Source organism: Aethalodelphis obliquidens, unplaced genomic scaffold (assembly GCF_003676395.1).
Source record: "Aethalodelphis obliquidens isolate GAN/ISIS:26980383/991018 unplaced genomic scaffold, ASM367639v1 scaffold10, whole genome shotgun sequence".
Classification (NCBI taxonomy): domain Eukaryota; kingdom Metazoa; phylum Chordata; class Mammalia; order Artiodactyla; family Delphinidae; genus Aethalodelphis; species Aethalodelphis obliquidens.
Genome location: NW_020837954.1, coordinates 45,618,449 through 45,636,555, shown reverse-complemented (window position 1 = coordinate 45,636,555; position 18,107 = coordinate 45,618,449). Strand labels below are relative to the sequence as shown.

Here is an 18,107-nt window from a genome sequence, read left to right as displayed (position 1 = left end):
TTATAGGATATTGAATACAGTTCCCTGTGCTCAGCTCTCGTCTTCTGTCTAGCCTGGTGTTGTTACTGCTAGGTCCTAGAGCCTTTACCAGAGCGTGTGTCTGTTTTTATAGCTGGCCAGATATGGGTATCTGATAAGGCTATGCCACTTAAAAGGGGGCCTCCATCTTCCATCTGGAAGCCCCTTGGAAGAGTCCCTTGAGGATGACGTGGATCTTGAGGATGACTTGGTATTTCCAGTCTGTCCTCAGAATTCAGCATGGCTTTGGAAAGCTTTTTATGGAGATATAAATGGAGAGCTGAACTGGATGAGCTGGGTGAAGTCAAAGAAACTGACCATGGTGCTAAAAATGACCCTTTAAAAAAATTTATTTTGTGGGTCATCTCTACACAGAAACATTTCTCTTTCCTGCTAGAGGAGGAGGGGAGCTGCAGGCAGCGCTGTGAGGCTATGTGTCAGAAGCACCACTGGTAGTTAGAAGACATGGTAGGAGAATTCCTGACCTCTCAAGTAATGGAACTCTTTGGGGACACTGGAGTGGAAGAAAGTGATCTTTGCCCTTATCAGATGTGCTCCATGTGTTTGCAAGGCCCATCTTGTGACTTCAGCGGTCTTAAGAAAACATTTGATTGAGAAACAGTTGTTTTAACATGAAACTCTATTGACACATACATGGATAAACACAAAAATATAGACTCCTTTGAGGATAGAATGAAAGGTAATTTTCTGAACTAGCTGGGTTGGGGGAAACAGGCTTACTAGAACTTTCTGGCAATAGGAGTTTGCTATTGGAATGGAACCTCCTTTGGTTTTGGACTTTAAAAATGGAGTGGCTACTGATCTGTATGACACTGTTTAAGTAAAATTCTGCCTGAAAATTAGGCCATGGACTTAAATCATTGGCTGGAGTTTGAGTTCCCTCACTTTCCGCTTCTCCTTTCCTTCCCACAGAAGAAGGAAATTGTTACCTAAATTCTATACTTGTGCTGGTCTAACATCATTAGGTCAGTGCCAGACACTAGATGAAGCTTGATACATGTCTGTTGATTTGCGGACTGAAAAAAAAAAAACACACAGCCTAAAAGCTGCGAATTATGTTTTACTCTGTGACCTTACTGAGGACTATAGCCTGGACTACAGCCTCTTAGATGGCTCTGAGGAACTGTTTCATAGGGGTTAAGGGAGGAGCCAGGATATATGGGAGTTTTTGCTGGGAAAACCCCCCCAAAAACCTTGTCGTCCAACATCAAAAGATTACTTCTAATCACAAAGAACAGACACCTCAGGTTAATGATTTTAGTGCTTTTCTGTGTATGGGAACATGCAAGAGTCTGGGCTCACTAAAATTATTCCTTTGATATACATCTTCACTATCTAGGGTCAGTATCCTGTTTTTCTCCATCCTGAATCCCCCTCAGGGTGAACCATGGGGGGGAGGGGTGGCTGCAGTGACTGATGGCTTGATGGGGGCAACATTCGTTGTTTACCAGGATGGCAGGCAGCATTCTTTGTTTACTGAAATGGCAGGCAACTGTTTTTGGTCTACAGATTAAATGAAGTAATCAAGTTTTAGTTTCCTTCTGGAATAGTGGTCCCAGTTCTGATAAGATCAAGAATCTGTTTTGGTTTCTTTGGGTTCTGTCTCTTCCTCTGAACTCAGGCAAAAACGGAATGAAAGGAGAATAACCCACAGACCATCACATAAAAGTAATTAGTGGGAACTTAACTTTGGGAATAATTTATTAATTTAGATTAATTTTAGAATCTCAGTGGAGAGAGATAAAATTGTCTTCGTTGGCTCGGGGGTGGGATTTATCATGAGCCTTAGGTCGTGGCGGGGAGCAGCCACGCTTCCCTGAGCCCTTTCCATTACTTTGGGGAAGGAGCTGATTTTTGCCCTCAGCTAAGGGAACACCATAAAAATTTAGAGGACTGTCTGATTGTCGTTGGTACAAATCAGATCCTTTTCACCCAGAGAGACCAGAACTGAAAGGACCTCAGTGCGGAGCTTCATTGCTTTGGAGTGTTTGCCGGTGTCTTTGGAGTTTAACTTTTAGTCTCTGTTGAACTTTCTTCCTTCCAAGCCTTTTTACTTCAGTTTCTATCCCATCTCTTGCTTTTCCCTTCTAAGGCCTCCTCAGAACAAAGCCCATGTGGTCATTCTTCTTGGAATAATTCTCTGATGGCTAAGACGGAATTTCTTTTTTTTTAAATTTATTTACTTTATTTATTTTTGGCTGTGTTGGGTCTTCGTTGCCGCACACAGTCTTTTTTAGTTGAGGTGAGCGGGGGCTATTCTTCGTTGTGGTGTGCGGGCTTCTCATTGCGGTGGCTTCCCTTGTTGTGGGGCACAGGCTTCAGTAGTTGTGGCACGCAGGCTCAGTAGTTGTGGCACACAGGCTCTAGAGCTCAGGCTAAGTAGTTGTGGCACATGGGCTTAGTTGCTCCGCAGCATGTGGGATCTTCCCGGACCAGGGGTTGAACCCGTGTTCCCTGCATTGGCAGGCAGATTCTTAACCACAGTACCACCAGGGAAGTCCCTAAGAAGGAATTTCTTGAGGGAGACTGTCATCATTCCCATTGCCTGCTTGGGGCAGAGGTTGACTTTGCACTGCTGTAAACTGCTTTGAACTCTGAATTGGAACAGTGGAGATGATCGAGTACTGTTACATTTCATTTTAGGAACTCTCCTTGGAACTCTACACAAAGTGAAAAGCTTTATGGGTGAGACAGTGATAGAGAGAGGGGTGTACTGTTTGGTTTCTTCAAGATGGATATGATATTAGATAGTACCTTGACTAAGAGTCAGCTATAAAGTCAGTATTAATAATACTATGTTGCTTTGCTTACCGGGAGTGGAAAGGAGCTATCAGGAGCAAGCAGTGAGATCTTTCATTTTCAGATAGAACAGTTTAGATCTCACCACAATGGCTACTTTAGTCCCTGGATGAGCAATTTCAGAGCCACAAGCAGGCCCGAGCCCGCTGCTGGTGCTGCTGCCGTGCCCCTGGAGGCTTTCCCAGTGGCCTCGTCTTTACAGATAATGAGTGATATTCATCAAGTGCCTACTGCTGCCAGGCGTTGTGCTGTGCCCTTTGTGTGCTTTATCATTTAGTCCTTTCAGTAGTATCTGTTATTATCTCATTTCCCTGAGGCTTCAGTAGTTAAGTAGCTTTTCCAAGGCCACATAGTGGCAAAGATGGGAGTGGAATTGGGTGTTTCTGACTTGCCTGAGGTCCATGCAAGCTGGAGGAGGACTGAAGGCGGGAGGTTGGGGAGGAGCGGCTTTGGGGTGTTGCTCCTGCTTTTGCTGTTATGTAAGGGCTGAGGACCATTTCCAACATGTCTCATTTCTCATTGCTGTGGCTTCTCTTGTTGCGGAGCATGGGCTCTAGGCACACGGGCTTCAGTAGTTGTGGCATGCGGGCTTCAGTAGTTGTGGCTCGTGGACTCTAGAGCGCAGGCTCAGTAGTTGTGGTGGACGGACTCAGTTGCTCTGCGGCATGTGTGATCTTCCTGGACCAGGGATCGAGCCCGTGTCCCCTGCATTGGCAAGCAGATTCTTAACCACTGAGCCACCAGGGACGCCCTGGCAGGCAGATTCTTAACCACTTCTTAACCACTGCGCCACCAGGGAAGTCCTTCTTATCTTTTCTTGACCTTCTCCTCCCCTGATTGAAAACCAATCTTGCTACCACCTAGGCTGTTCTCTCCTTCCTGGCTCAGGGGAAAATGCCCACAGGGTAAGGATGAATTGAATAGCGTAACAGGGAGCAAAATAATGTGAAATGCAGAAGGAAAAATGAAGCATGGTTTCAGTTTGCCAGGCATTTTCTTATTTATCTGTTGATTTGATTAGCAGCCAATACCCAGTCAGGGGAGGCAAAGATGGTTATATCCTCATTTTACATGTGAAAAAGTGCTATCAGTGCATATTAAATGATCATCTAGGGCTCCTTGGTAGAAAAATCGGCCTGAGGTTTGAGCTCCACCTCCCAGAATTCTTTGCACTGGACCCATCTGCACATGCCCAACACATGAACTTGTATGTTTAACATACCCCAGGACACCTGGTTCCAAAGTAGTATCCCCAAATGCTGACTCGAATGAGCTATTTCTATATATTATGTATGTCATTTGGTGGTACTTAATCAATATGAATCTTGAGACACTTAATTTTGTACCTAACGGCTCCTACAGGCCCCTTTTCAGGTGCCCACTCTTGAGTATCCTGGATAGCAGTTGTTGATTTTTGGGTAACAGATTCATGAAGGAGTAGATTTCCAGGGGAGAAAACTCCTGGGCTGAGTCTTCTTCCCCAGGACTGTTTCATGGCTCTTGCAGCCGGCCCTCTGACCTTATCTGACTCCTTGCTGGTAGAGGTTTATGGAGATTTTGTTTTGTTTCTTTTGTGTCCAGCTTAGCAGCTTGGAACAAGGCTGACTGAGTGACACCAGTCCAGAATGGGCTGTTCTGTGTAACTTCTTGTTCCTCTCGGTTGCTTGGGAGATCAGTGAGCCCATTATCAAATGCTGCTGTGTGTTAAGCCCTGTGGAAGATAACAAGGTGGAGAAAAGTGGTTAAAGTACCTAGCAAGGTGCCTGGCATTCATTCATTCAGTAACTAGATATTGAACTCCTCTTATGTGCCAGGCTGTGTCCGAAGTACTAGGGATGTAAAGATAGACTCAGTTCTGCCCTCATGGATCTAGTGAAGGGCACTGTCACTGCAGTGGGCATTCAGTAAATGAAATTATTAATATTATCATTAACATTAAGGCTATTAACATAGCAGTAGTGATGTTATTAATAGAATAATGAGTGGTTTACCATCTTGATGAGTTATGAGAAATGAAGACATCATATTATCACACCCAGTGGTCTGTCTACATTTCTCTAACTTCTCTTTATCAAACCAGCAGACTCTTGAGAATCAGGGTCCTGTGTGAGTGACTTATTGTGGGTGGTGTAGGCAGGATGCAACCAGGCCTCCAAAGGCCACTCCAGCCTGGCCCCCAGGGGAGCTCTGGCATGTGAGTGGCCTCATAGCTTTCGTGATGTTTGCAGCCATAGGTCATTTCCAAGGGTCACCCTCAGGGGCTGTAAACTCCCAGGTGATTTTGACTAAGTCTAGTAGCCTGATAACCGGCCTCTGAAGAAGAGTTGCAGGTGTGAGCCTTTGGAACAAAAATACACACAGAAAAGATTTGGGACCTGGGGAATCCAGCCGGAGAACTGACAGGGCCCCTCTGATTATGACTTGTACTGTATCTGACTGTGAAAAGACCTTCAGAAAGGGATGGCCAGCCCTTCACTTCTGCCTTCCAGATTTTATGCACGTTCCTCTTTGGCCAACTCTAACCCAGAATCGTAGGGGGAAAGGGATTCTAGGATATGTAGTTCCCAGCTGAACCGTGTTAATGACAGAACAATGACAGTAACAGTGACAATGACAGCAGTGTTTTTTCTCTTGTGGCTGGAGGATGCTAGGTGTAAAGGTTCATCACTCCTTTAGCTGGAGTAGAACACTGCCTATTTGAATTAGGAGCTTTGACCCCGGGGTTCTGTATTGTAAGAGTTAGAGACCCTGAGCATCTTTCTGGAGCTGCAGTCTGGGATCTCACTGGCACCAGGTCTCTTCCTTCCTGGCATGACTTTTTTTTTTTTTTTAAAGATTTATTTATTTATTCATTCATTCACACATTCATGCTGCGCCGGGTCTTAGTTGCAGCACGTGGGATCTTCACTGTGGCATGAGGACTTCTTAGTTGCAGCATGCATGCGGGATCTAGTTCCCCAACCAGGGATTGAACCTCGGCCTCCTGTATTGGGAGCGTGGAGTCTTACCCACTGGACCACCAGGGAAGTCCCCTGGCCTGACTTTTTACAAGGACTGCAGTGTTCTTTAAACTGTACAGAGGAATTATGGATGGATAAAATTTGACTAATAAGTTCTTCTTCTTTTTTTTAAACAGTTTTATTTAGATGTAATTCACATACCATGTATTTGTCATCCTTTTAAAGTATACAATTCTACAGTTCAGTGTTTTTAGTATATTTATAAAGTTGTACAGCCCTTAGCACTATCTAATTCCAGAACATTTTCATCACCCCAAATAGAAACCCTGTACCATTAGCAGTCACTCCCTATTCCTGCTTCCCCTAGCCTCTGGCAACCACTAACATACTTTCTGTCTCTATGAATTGGCCTGTAGTGGACATTTCATATAAATGGAATTATAGAATATGTAACATTTTGTGTCCGGCTTCTTTCACTTAATATAATGTTTTTAAGGTTCATCCACGTTGTAGCATATATCAGTACTTCCTTTTTATGGTTGAATAATATTTCATTGTATGATATACCACATTTTGTTTATCCATTCATCAGTTGATGGACATGTGGCTTGTTTCCACCTTTGGCTATTATGGATAATGCTGCTATGAACATTCATGTTCAGGTTTTGTGTGGACATGTGTTTTTAGTTCTCTTGGTTTATACCTAGGAGTGGAACTACTGAGACATATGGTAAGTCTATGCTTCACTTTTTGAGAAGCTGCCACACTGTGTTGCAGAGTGGCTGTGCCATTTAACATTCTCACCAGCAGTGTATGAGCATTGAAATTTCTCCATATTCTCACCAAAACTTGCTATTATCTTTTTGATCATAGCCATCCTAGTGGGTGTGAAGGGATATCTCGTTGTGGTTTTTTTTTTTTTTTTTTTTTTAAACGCTGCCCGTTCCCTACCCGTTGTGGTTTTGATTTGCATTTCCCTGATGACTATGGTGTTGAGCATCTTTTCATGTGCTTATTGACCATTTATATATCTTCTCTGGAGAAATGTCTATGCAGATTTTTTGCTTAATATTTAATTAGGTTATTTTTTTCTTGTTGAGTTATAGGAATTATTTCTGTATTCTGGACCACTAGTCCCTTATCAGATATGTGATTTGCAAATATTTTTCCCATTCTTTGGGTTGTCTTTTCACTTGATGGAATCCTTTGCAGAATAAAAGCTTTTAATTTTGATGAAGTTCATTTTATCTCTTTTTTCTTTTGTTGTATTGCTTTTGGTGTCATATCTAAGAAGCCTTTGCCTAATCCACGGTCATAAAATTTCCTCCTATGTCTTCTTCTAAGAGTTTATAGTTTTAGCTCTTTCATGACCACTAAGTTCTTATACTGACTGAGGCTTTAAAAGTTCCCGTTAGCTGTTTGCTAGGGGTAAGTGCTGGGTGAGAGGCTTTTATCCTGGGACTTCTTTTCCTTGCCACCTTGACAAGTCAATCAAGGGGCCCTGGGAAGCACTTGTTCTTCTTGCAGGTGTTTCTAGCTATTTTGCAGTTTCCATATTTCATTGTCTTTTTTGTTTTTTCCTTTTTTTGGGAAGGTAACGAATGAAGAGGACTTTATTAGGAAATTGGACTGCAAACCTGATCAGCATCTGAAAGTGGTTTCCATTTTTGGAAATACTGGGGATGGGAAGTCTCATACCCTCAACCACACTTTCTTTTATGGCCGGGAAGTCTTCAAAACCTCCCCTGCCCAGGAGTCCTGCACTGTGGGAGTGTGGGCAGCATATGACCCAGTCCACAAAGTAGCAGTGATAGACACAGAAGGGCTCTTGGGGGCTACAGTGAACCTAAGCCAGAGAACACGGCTGCTGCTTAAGGTCCTGGCCATCTCAGACCTCGTCATCTATCGAACTCACGCAGACCGGCTGCACAATGACCTCTTCAAGTTCCTTGGGGACGCCTCAGAAGCTTACCTGAAGCACTTCACCAAGGAGCTCAAGGCTACCACTGCCCGCTGTGGCCTGGATGTCCCCCTGTCCACCCTGGGCCCTGCTGTTATCATTTTCCATGAGACTGTGCACACTCAGCTGCTAGGCTCTGGTGAGTAGATGGGGTACTATGTCACACGTTGACCTTCCTGGGTACATTGGGCTGCAGTAGCAACTTGGTGGTGGTAGATTGCCCAGAAAAATTTCTGCTGGGGCAAGACATAAGGAAGTGTCTCAAGAGGGATGGAGTGATTAACCACGTCAGAATCTGCTCATGATCAGGATGTGGATTGAGAATTGCCTGTTGGCTTTGGCGGTTTAGAGTCCTTGGGAATCTGGACAAGACTGTTTCCCAGGGATGGTGGGCATGAAAGCCTAATCAGAGTGGGATCAAGAGAACAGAAGGAGAAAACTTAAGGTAGTATATTCACCTCTTTCAAAGAGTTCTTTCTATAAAGGGAAGCAGACAAATGAAGTGATAGCTGGAGGCTGATTTGGGACTTCAAGGAGTTTTCCCTTTTTAAAAATTTAAGATGTGAGGTATTGCAGACACTTGTGTACTGATGGGAATGATTCACTAGAAAAGAAGAAGTGCAGATGTAAGAGAGAGAGCAGGAGTGATGTACAGGTGGAGGGTTGACCTTAGGGGCATGGACAGTTCATCCATGACAGCAGGAGAGAAGGTAGATTATATGGACATGGTTACTGGTAAGTAGGCAGATGTGGTGGATGTGTGTGTGTAAGCTGTCTTATTGTTTCTATTTTCTTAAAGAAATGGGAAGCAAGAGCATCACCTGAGTGGGAGGATGAGGGAGCAGGTGCAGTGACAGTGATTGGATGCAGGTAGGGACGGTAGTGTGGGCCCCTAAAACAGTTACATTATTTACGTTCATTCAGTCAACAAAGTCTATTAAGTGCACAATGTCATGTGCTGAGCACTGGGGCCCCAAGCTGAAAAACAAAAAACAGTTCCCACCCTCGAATAGCTGATAGTCTAGTTGGAGAGACCACACGTGTTCTGTTCTGTGGTGGATGTAGGTCCTGGAGCTGTGAGAGTGCAGAAGAGGGGCCCTTTACACCTCCTTATGGGATCTAGGAAAGAGGAGGTGACATTTGAACTCTAGAGACTCGGCTATATAGAGGAGGGGAGTAAGGATGCTCCAGAAAGAGCAAACCCCTAGTATTTTGAAGAGCTCGTTGTGTCCAGGGAACTGTAGGTAGTTGTACAGTGAGTTCCTGGATTCCATTCTCACCCCCTTCAATGCGTCCTCCACAAAGCATGGGGAGTGATGCTTTTTAAAAGCTTAATTTATAATTTAGATCATGTCATACTCTTGCTTCCAACCTGCCAATAGCTTTCCACTAAATCAAAATAAAATCCAGGGCTTCCCTGGTGGCACACTGGTTAAGAAGCTGCCTGCCAGTGTAGGCGACACGGGTTTGAGCCCTGGTCCGGGAAGATCCCACATGCTGCGGAGCAACTAAGCCCGTGCGCCACAACTACTGAGCCTGTGCTCTAGAGCCCATGAGCCACAACTACTGAGCCCACGTGCCACAACTACGGGAGCCTGTGCTCCACAACAAGAGAAGCCACCTCAATGAGAAGCCTGCGCACCACAACAAAGAGTAGCCCCCACTCACCTCAACTAGAGAAAGCCTGCGCACAGCAACGAAGACCCAGTGCAGACAAAAATAAATAAATAAAAATCCAGGACTTCCCTGGTGGCACAGTGGTTAAGAATCCGCCTGCCAATGCAGGGCACATGGGTTCGAGCCTTGGTCCGGGAAGATCCCACCTGCCGCGGAGCAACTAAGCCCGTGCGCAGCTACTGAGCCTGAGCTCTAGAGCCCGCGAACCACAACTGCTGAGCCCGCATGCCACAACTACTGAATCCCGCGTGCCTAGAGCCTGTGCTCCACAACAAAAGAAGCCACTGCAATGAGAAGCCTGCGCACCGCAACGAAGAGTAGCCCCCGCTCGCTGCAACTAGAGAAAGCCCATGCGCAGCAATGAAGACCCAAAGCAGCAAAAAAAAAAAAAAAAATCTAAACTCCTAATTACGGTGTCCTCACTCTACCTCCTGCCTCTGTTTCTGAACTCTTTCTCTAGTTACCCCCTTTCACTCTCTCCGCTAGCTATACCAGCCTTTTCTCTGTTCCCATCTTTGCATATGCTACTCTGTCTGCCTGGAACAGTCTTTCCCCAGTTAGCCGTCCTCTTTCAGATTCATCTCAACTCTCACCCCATTGGAGCCTTTCCCAAGTGTCTCCTTTAAAGTGGTCCTTCCTGCACCCCGGTGGTCACAGTCTTACTGCATCACCTTGTTCATGTGCATCAGGGCACCTGTCGCTGTCTGAAATCATCCTGTTTGTTTGCTTACTTGTTTTTGGCCTTTTCCCCTTGGAATGGCAACTCCGTGAAGGCAGGAACCTTGCCTGTCTTATTCACTGCTGCCTTTGAAGAGCCTGGATGAGTGCTTGACACACAGTAGGCTCTCATCAGATATTTGCTGAATGAAGGGGCTCAGTGTGTCTGAAGCATAGATGGTGTGGGAGGGAGTAGTGGACATACTCAGGGATCAGATCATGCGTGGATGGCCTTGATTGAGGTCACAAGTATGACAAGAGCCCCTGAAGGATTCTAAGCAGGGAGTTACGTGATCAGATCTGTATTTTCAGAAGATCCCCTGCGGCCTTTTGCAGGATGAACTAGAGAGGCATGCCTGGAGGCAGGGAGATGGCCAGAAGGTTATCACCGTACTAGGTGAGGAGTGATGGGGCCTGAGCCAGGGCAGGGGCAGTAGGCGGGAAGTGGACAGACTGGGACTGTATTAAGGAGTTAGAATCTGAAGGACCTGGGTCTAGTGGGAAGATGAGAAATCTAAATATTCCGGAGTGGAAGAAGAGCCTCATTAGCATGTGACTCTGAGATAAGGAGAGGGGGTTGGAAATGCTGACTTTAGGGTGCCTCCTGTGATCAGCCTTTTTCTGCCACTTTGGATCTTTACAACTTTGGTGAGGGGAAGGTCTAACTTCCAGTTCAGGATTTTGAAATAACTAGCCTTTCAAAAGTAACTTTTTTTTTGGCTGTGTGCCATGCACTATGCTAGGTGTTTGTTTATTTATTTGTTTTTAAAAAAATAAATGCTGAGGGCTTCCCTGGTGGCGCAGTGGTTAAGAATCCACCTGCCAATGCAGGGGACATGGGTTCGAACCCTGGTCTGGGAAGATCCCACATGTCGCGGAGCAACTAAACCCATGTGCGACAACTACTGAGCCTGTGCTCTAGAGCTCGTGCTCCCAACAAGAGAAGGCACCGCAGTGAGAAGCCCGCACACTGCAACGAAGAGTAGCCCTCGCTCGCTGCAACTAGAGAAAGCCCACGCGCAGCAACGGAGACCCAACACAGCCAAAAAAAAAAAAAAAAAAAAATGCTGAATAACATTAAAAACATATTTTTTAGAATTTATTTTTTAAATTTATTTTTATTTTTTGGCTGCGATACGCGGCATTGTGGGATCTTAGTTCCCTGACCAGGGATCGAACCTGCACCCCCTGCAGTGGAAGTGTGGAGTCTTAACCACTCGACTGCCAGGGAAGTCCCAACACTTTCTAAAAATAAACGCTAACTTAAGATATCCTTGTTATTCAGCTCAGTCAACAGCAGCCATATTTTACAGATGAAGAAACTGAACTCAGCTTAGGTTATGTAACCAAGGAGGTTCCAGCTAGCAGGTTGCAAAATTGGGATTCAAAACAAGGTCTCTAACTCCTAAATCCAGAGTTGTTTCTGGAATACCATCACTGTTTCCTGAAACCTTGAGATGGAACCAAGACAGCCAGAGTTTATGCAGGGTAGGAGAGGTGCCAAAATTGTGGGCAAATTGATAATTACATATTTCTCTGTCTTGTAGACTTTTGAATTTTGTTAGATCCTGGTCTTTTTCTGGACAGAGGATTCCTAGGTGGGAGTTAGTAGGCAAATGAATTATCTCTGTTTTACAAACGAGCAGACCAAGCTCCATAATCATTTGGGAGTGTTACTTGTTCAGGGACAAGCTGTGAGCTGATGCTGGGAGAAAGTGAAGGTGGTCAGGCTTCTGGGTGCCTTTGGGAGAAGTCACTTGCTGATGGGCTGCTCCTTCCTTCAAGAGTGACTCACAGGAAGAGTTCAGGAAGAGATGGGGTTAGGGATTGACTGCAGAATTTTGGCTACTTCTTTGATGTCTGTACCTTTAAATATGAGCTAAAGCCACATTTCCAGTGTTAATTGGAGTGATTTTGTTGTTAAAGTATTAAAGGAAATTTAAAAGTCCTTCCAAGTTTTACCTCCAAAATATTTATTGCATCTGTTTATACTGCTACTCCCCAAATTTCTGGATAAATGTTGGTGAAACTATGGGGAGGCTGATACCCTCACACGTTGGCAGTTTGTCCACAGCTTCACCAGCATAAGACCAGCACTTTCAAAGTAGCTATTTATTTTAAATGTTCGTTCGTAGGTGACTGGTGGAATACGTCCATAGAATAGAAGACTGTGTAGCTGTTAAAAAAGAATAAGGAATGTCGCAGAGTATAACATGACAAGGACATATTTACAGTATGTTATTAAGTGATGAAAGCAAGTTGCATAAATGTGTTGGTAATTGAGTAAGAAAAGAAAGTCTGAAAGTGTAAACATTGGCCTGTAGTTACCTTTGATGAGGAGGAGGAGGGAGCAGAGGATGTACATTTCTTTCCTTTTATGCTTTGACATGTTTGGATTTTTTCTTTTTAAGTAAATTTATTTATTATTTCTTTTGGCTGTGTTGGGTCTTCGTTGCTGCACGCGGGCTTTCTCTAGTTGCGGCGAGCGGGAGCTACTCTCGTTGTGGTGTGTGGGCTTCTCATTGTGGTGTCTTGTCCGTTGCGGAGCATGGGCTCTAGGCATGTGGGTTTCAGTAGTTGTGGCACACATGCTCAGTAGTTGTGGCTTACAGACTCTAGAGCTCAGGCTCAGTAGTTGTGCACAGGCTTAGTTGCTCTGTGGCATGTGGGATCTTCCCAGACCAGGGATCGGACCCATGTCCCCTGCATTGGCAGGCGGATTCTTAACCACTGAGCCACCAGGGAAGTCCATGTTTGGATTTTTTACAGTGAGCACTTTTTTTTTAAAAGGCACTTCCTTGAAATGTAACATACATACCAAAAAGTGCACATTATATCAAAAGTGTATATGTGATGCATTTTCACAAGCTGAGCATACATGTGAATTCAGTACTAGATCATGACACACCAGCACCCATGTCCCAGCTTGTGCTCCCTTCTAGGCAAAGGTAACCTGAATTCCAACAGCATAGATCAGTTCTGCCTGTTTATGTACTTTATATTTACGGAGTCAGACTATATATCCCTTTAATAATGAAAGACAGGCAACTTTTTTTTTTCTTTTAAAGAGAGGCCACTGTTCACGTACCTGTTTCTGCTTGTCCAGATCACCCCTCTGAGGTGCCCGAGAAGCTCATCCAGGACCGGTTCCGGAAGCTGGGCCGCTTCCCTGAAGCCTTCAGTTCTATTCATTACAAGGGAACGAGGACATACAATCCTCCCACAGACTTTTCTGGTCTTCGACGTGCTTTGGAGCAACAACTAGAGAATAACACCACCCGTTCTCCCCGGCACCCGGGGGTCATCTTCAAAGCCCTTAAGGTCAGTTGGCTTCTGCCCCGAGTGCTTCTCATTGGGGTACCAGTGGGTGGTAAGAACACTCAATTCTCCAGCTTTTGTCGATGCCAGTGATTAGAAATCTGGGCTTGAAAGAGAGGATATATGAAAGGAAGGGCATGAGTAGAGTTTGCACCTGTTGAATGGCCTCATCTTGCCAGGAACACGAGTATGGAGGAATCTTGGATGATAGTTAAAAGGTGACAGGTCCTCATCTTGGAGAAAAACCTTATTTTACCATTCTTTATAAGGTATTCATCAAATCAATTCCTGCCAGTTCTGCTTCCTTTTTTGCAGTTTGCTTTTTGTATACCTCTGTGTCACCATGCCTGCAGACTGAGTACAGAGGAGCAGGGAGGGAGCAGGGCCTTTGGGGCAGTGCTGGGAGTGTGGGATTTGGAGAAGGGACAGCAAGTGTGGACATGAAGACTTGAGCTAGGGATTTGAGGGTGCCCTGACGGTTAGGGCATAGAGCCTGAGACTGGAAGGGATAGGAGGAGTGCTTTTGCGTAAAGCTAGGTCAGCCCTGGTTTACCCTGCAACAGACTTTGGGCATATGCTGATTTGCTTAATCCATTGAGTTTAAAAAGTTTGCAGTGGGACATAATGTAAACAATTTATGAATCTGGGTAAATTGTATATGGGAGTTCCTTGTACTATTCTTGCAACTTTTCTACGGGTTTGAAATTATATCAAAATGAAAAGGTAAAAAGAAAAAGGGGGGGTGGTGGATGAAAAGTTACCCCTCAAAAATGGTTTGTGGTTTTTGCATAGTGCTTGGTAAAGGCTGGATGTTTGTATCCTCCCAAAATTCATATGTTGAAATCCTAATGCCCAATGTGATGGAGGGCTTTTGGGAGGTGATTGGGTCATCAAGATGGAGCCCTCATAAGTGACATTATAAAAGTGCTCTTATAAAAGAAGCCCCAGAGTGGGATAGGGAGGGAGACGTGAGAGGGAGGGGATATGGGGATATATGTATACATATGGCTGATTAACTCTGTTATATAGCAGAAACTAACACAACATTGTAAAGCAACTATACTCCAACAAAGATGTTAAAAAAAAATAAAAAGAAGAAGCCCCAGAGAGCTCCCTAGCCCCTTCCACCAAGAGAGGACACAGTGAGAAGGCACCATCTGTGAACCAGAAAGCAGGCCCTCACTGGAAGGCCACCATGCTGGCACCCTGATCTTGGACTTCCAGCCTGCAGAACTGTGGGGAATAAATTTCTGTTGTTAATAATCTACCCAGTCTGTGGTATTTTGTTATAGCAGCCTGAATGGACTATAAAAGCTTGCGCTTTGGAGTCAGACAGACTTGTGTTGGGATCCCATTTCCGCCATTTACCTGCTGCTTGGTCTTAGGAAATTAGTTTGTCTTTCGTTTGTTCATTCATTCAACAAATAAATGAGTGAATCTTTGTGTCAGGTAGAAGAGTTTCAGGTGCTGGGAATACAGTGGAAAATAAGATAGACAACAATCCTTGCCCTTATTGTACTTCTTCAGACCTTCTTCCTCGTCTGTAAAAAAGGGGCAATAGTAGGATGTTCCTAATGAAGTTGAGGAGGGTATTCCTACTGAAGTTCCTAATGAAGTTGAGGAGGGGATTAAATGAGAACGCATACTTTAAGAAGCAAAGTAGTTGGTATATAGTAAATGTTCCATAAGTGTTAACTAATGTGAATAATGTTAAGGGAAAAAAACTATGAAAAATGATTATATTTGAATAATTCATGAAATACATATTTCTAATTAGAATTTGAGGTTAAAGTATACTTAGATTTATTGGCTACTGTCCATTGTAATGGCTCAAAGGTAGTCAAGTGGAAGATTACACCCAAGTATTGCAAGCATTTTTATAAGAGGGGAATCCATGCTATGTTATACAAAGGGCTGTAAAATCTGATAAGTATGAACATTGACGACTAGGCCAATGGCTGGATTCTAGAGTTCCTTAGGTTTTCTCAAAGCTAACCCAGCTTAAAGTTTAAATAAGACCTTCAGGGACACTGAGTGCTCTAAGCAGTAGTTAGTGGTCAGGGATTCTACCCTCAGGTGTCTTGGATGTCCTACTCCAGGCCAGTTTGTTAGGTACTGAAAAAAAATTTATTTATTTATTTATTTATTTATGGCTACATTGAGTCTTCGTTGCTGCGCGCAGGCTTTCTCTAGTTGTGGCAAGCGGGGGCTACTCTTTGTTGCGGTGCACAGGCTTCTCATTGCGGTGGCTTCTCTTGTGGAGCACGGGCTCTAGGCACGCGGGCTTCAGTAGTTGTGGCACGCATGCTCAGTAGTTGTGGCTCATGGGCTCTAGAGCGCAGGCTCAGTAGTTGTGGTGCGTGGGCTTAGTTGCTCTGTGGCATGTGGGATCTTCCTGGACCTGGGATCGAACCTGTGTCCCCTGCATTGGCAGGTGGATTCTTAACCACTGTGCCACTGGGAAGTCCCATTGTTAGGTACTTTTGAGAAAAAGAGTTATAGTGTATTCTTATGAAGTGATATGATTCATGAAGCTTTCTGTGATTAAAATGAGCCTGGTCAGCTGGAGTTTTGAGGCTTCTTGGTAAGTGCTGTCCTCAGAGTTTACCTGGCTCCTATATATTCTGTTCTCTGAGGCAGGGTCTGTGCTGTACTGAGATGTGGGCCCACTGCTCTGTGCATGGGAAGGAGTTACCTGTTTAAGCATGTGTTTTGGGCTCTCCCCAGGGAGCTGTGGGGTCTTGGAACTTACTCAAATCCTTGAAAAAATTGTTTTTGTCTTTTTCTGGTTGTTGTTTTGTTTCAATTAGAAGTTGTTAATTCTCTGGTAATCACTCTAATAGAAAACTACCTTTAAGGTCTGCATTAGGCAAATTGACGCAGGAGAGTTTTATTGCTGTTAAAATACACTCTTCATAGTTTATAGCAGTGGATAATAATGGTCGTTTATTTTTCTCCACTTATTTTTTGTTTTGTGTTGTATTTTTTTTTTTTTTTTTTTTGCCGTACGTAGGCCTCTCACTGTTGTGGCCTCTCCCGTTGCGGAGCACAGGCTCCGGACGCGCAGGCTCAGCGGCCATGGCTCACGGGCCCAGCCCCTCCGCGGCATGTGGGATCTTCCCGGACCGGGGCACGAACCTGTGTCCCCTGCATCGGCAGGCGGACTCTCAACCACTGCGCCTCCAGGGAAGCCCTTGTGTTGTATTTTTTAAAAAAATAAGCAGCCTTGAATCCTTTTTGGAACAAAAGAGCTGGGATGGTCATAAGCAGATAAATTATCAGTGCCAAAATAACTTGTTTGGCTTTCTGATTCTTCCATTTTTTTTCTTTCTCTCCTGGTATTTATGCTTTACCTTGTCCAGTTCCTCACTAACTCACTGAGTAAACACTTCAGGAAGCCTAGGAATATATTCCAATATGATTTTGTTTCCTATATGATTTTCTTTTTATTTTACATAAAGTATGCAGGAATATTGTTAGGAAAAAATGTATAAACCTTTTGGAAAAATGGAGAGACAAATCACATAAGAGGCAGTCAAGACTGTGATGCACAAATAAAAAAATCTCAACTCTCTAGTAATCAAAGAAATTAAGACCACAACCATGCAAGGGCAAACACTAAGTTTGGCAATAAAATGTCAAAAAGGGTATGAAGCAATGTAAACTCTTATAAACTTCCAGTGGAAGTAAAATTAGTACAACCACTTTGAAATGCAATAGTAGAGGTAAAGATATGCATAATATATATTCTAATCATATCATTTCTAGGAATTTGCCTTAAAGAAACTCTCCCACAGGAACACAGAGAACTATGTGAGGAAGTTAATAGTAGCATCCTTGTAATAGCAAAGAAAAACAGTGTGCAAAAAATAGATAAATAAAAATGGGGTATTATATGATTCTTTGCTACTTATTTTAAAAAGAGAATTGGGGTTGTGATGTATGTGTGTACACTTAATATACCTTTTTTTTCATGGAACATTGAAGCCTAGCATTTTTTCCATGCTATTAAATATTTCTATGAAAACATGTTTTTAAAATAGCTCCATGCTTTTTCATTTATATGAATGGATCATTTTTTACATTTAGTAATTCTGCCCTTATTTTAATAGTAGTTTCCCTTTTTCCTTATTATATTTTCCAAGTATTTAAAGGTATTGCCCACATTCTGCCTGTTTCCTTAGGATAAATTACAACTCCCAATACTACTGCTGGCCAACCTTTCTGGAGTGTTTACTGATGCCATGTACTGTGCTCTGCACCGCACGTGTATTCATTCTTTTAATCCTCATACCAACTCTGAGGTGGAGAAATGGAGGCACAGAGAGGTTCATTGATTGGCCTGAGATGACTCCTCTAATAAGTGGTGGAGAGATTGAACCAGATAGTCTGACTCCCAAGTCTATATAACCCTGTGTTGTATTCCTTCTCAGTAGTTACTCAACTTTTAAGAAGGTCAGAAGGTGTGGTCACCTTTAAAGGTTCCTGATGCATATTGCCAATTGCCTTTAGAAAGGACATTCTTATAAGTTGTATTTGTGTGTTTGGTTAATTTAAAAAGTTATTTTTTAAATTAGAAAGCAATGTGTGTTTGTGATAAACGACTCAAATAGTACAGAAACATGTAAGACATGACT

General features: G+C 43.7%; 1 protein-coding gene across 4 annotated transcripts in view; it reads left to right on the top strand.

Moving 5' to 3' along the window:
• Window positions 1-18,107, top strand: part of ZFYVE1 (zinc finger FYVE-type containing 1) — a 47,935-nt gene that overhangs the window by 15,148 nt on the left and 14,680 nt on the right. For all 4 annotated transcript variants that reach the window (XM_027111676.1, XM_027111675.1, XM_027111677.1 and 1 more), the window contains exons 3-4: window positions 7,393-7,897; window positions 13,259-13,473. In XM_027111676.1, coding sequence (XP_026967477.1) covers window positions 7,393-7,897; window positions 13,259-13,473 — 720 coding nt within the window. The remainder of the gene's footprint in view (window positions 1-7,392; window positions 7,898-13,258; window positions 13,474-18,107) is intronic.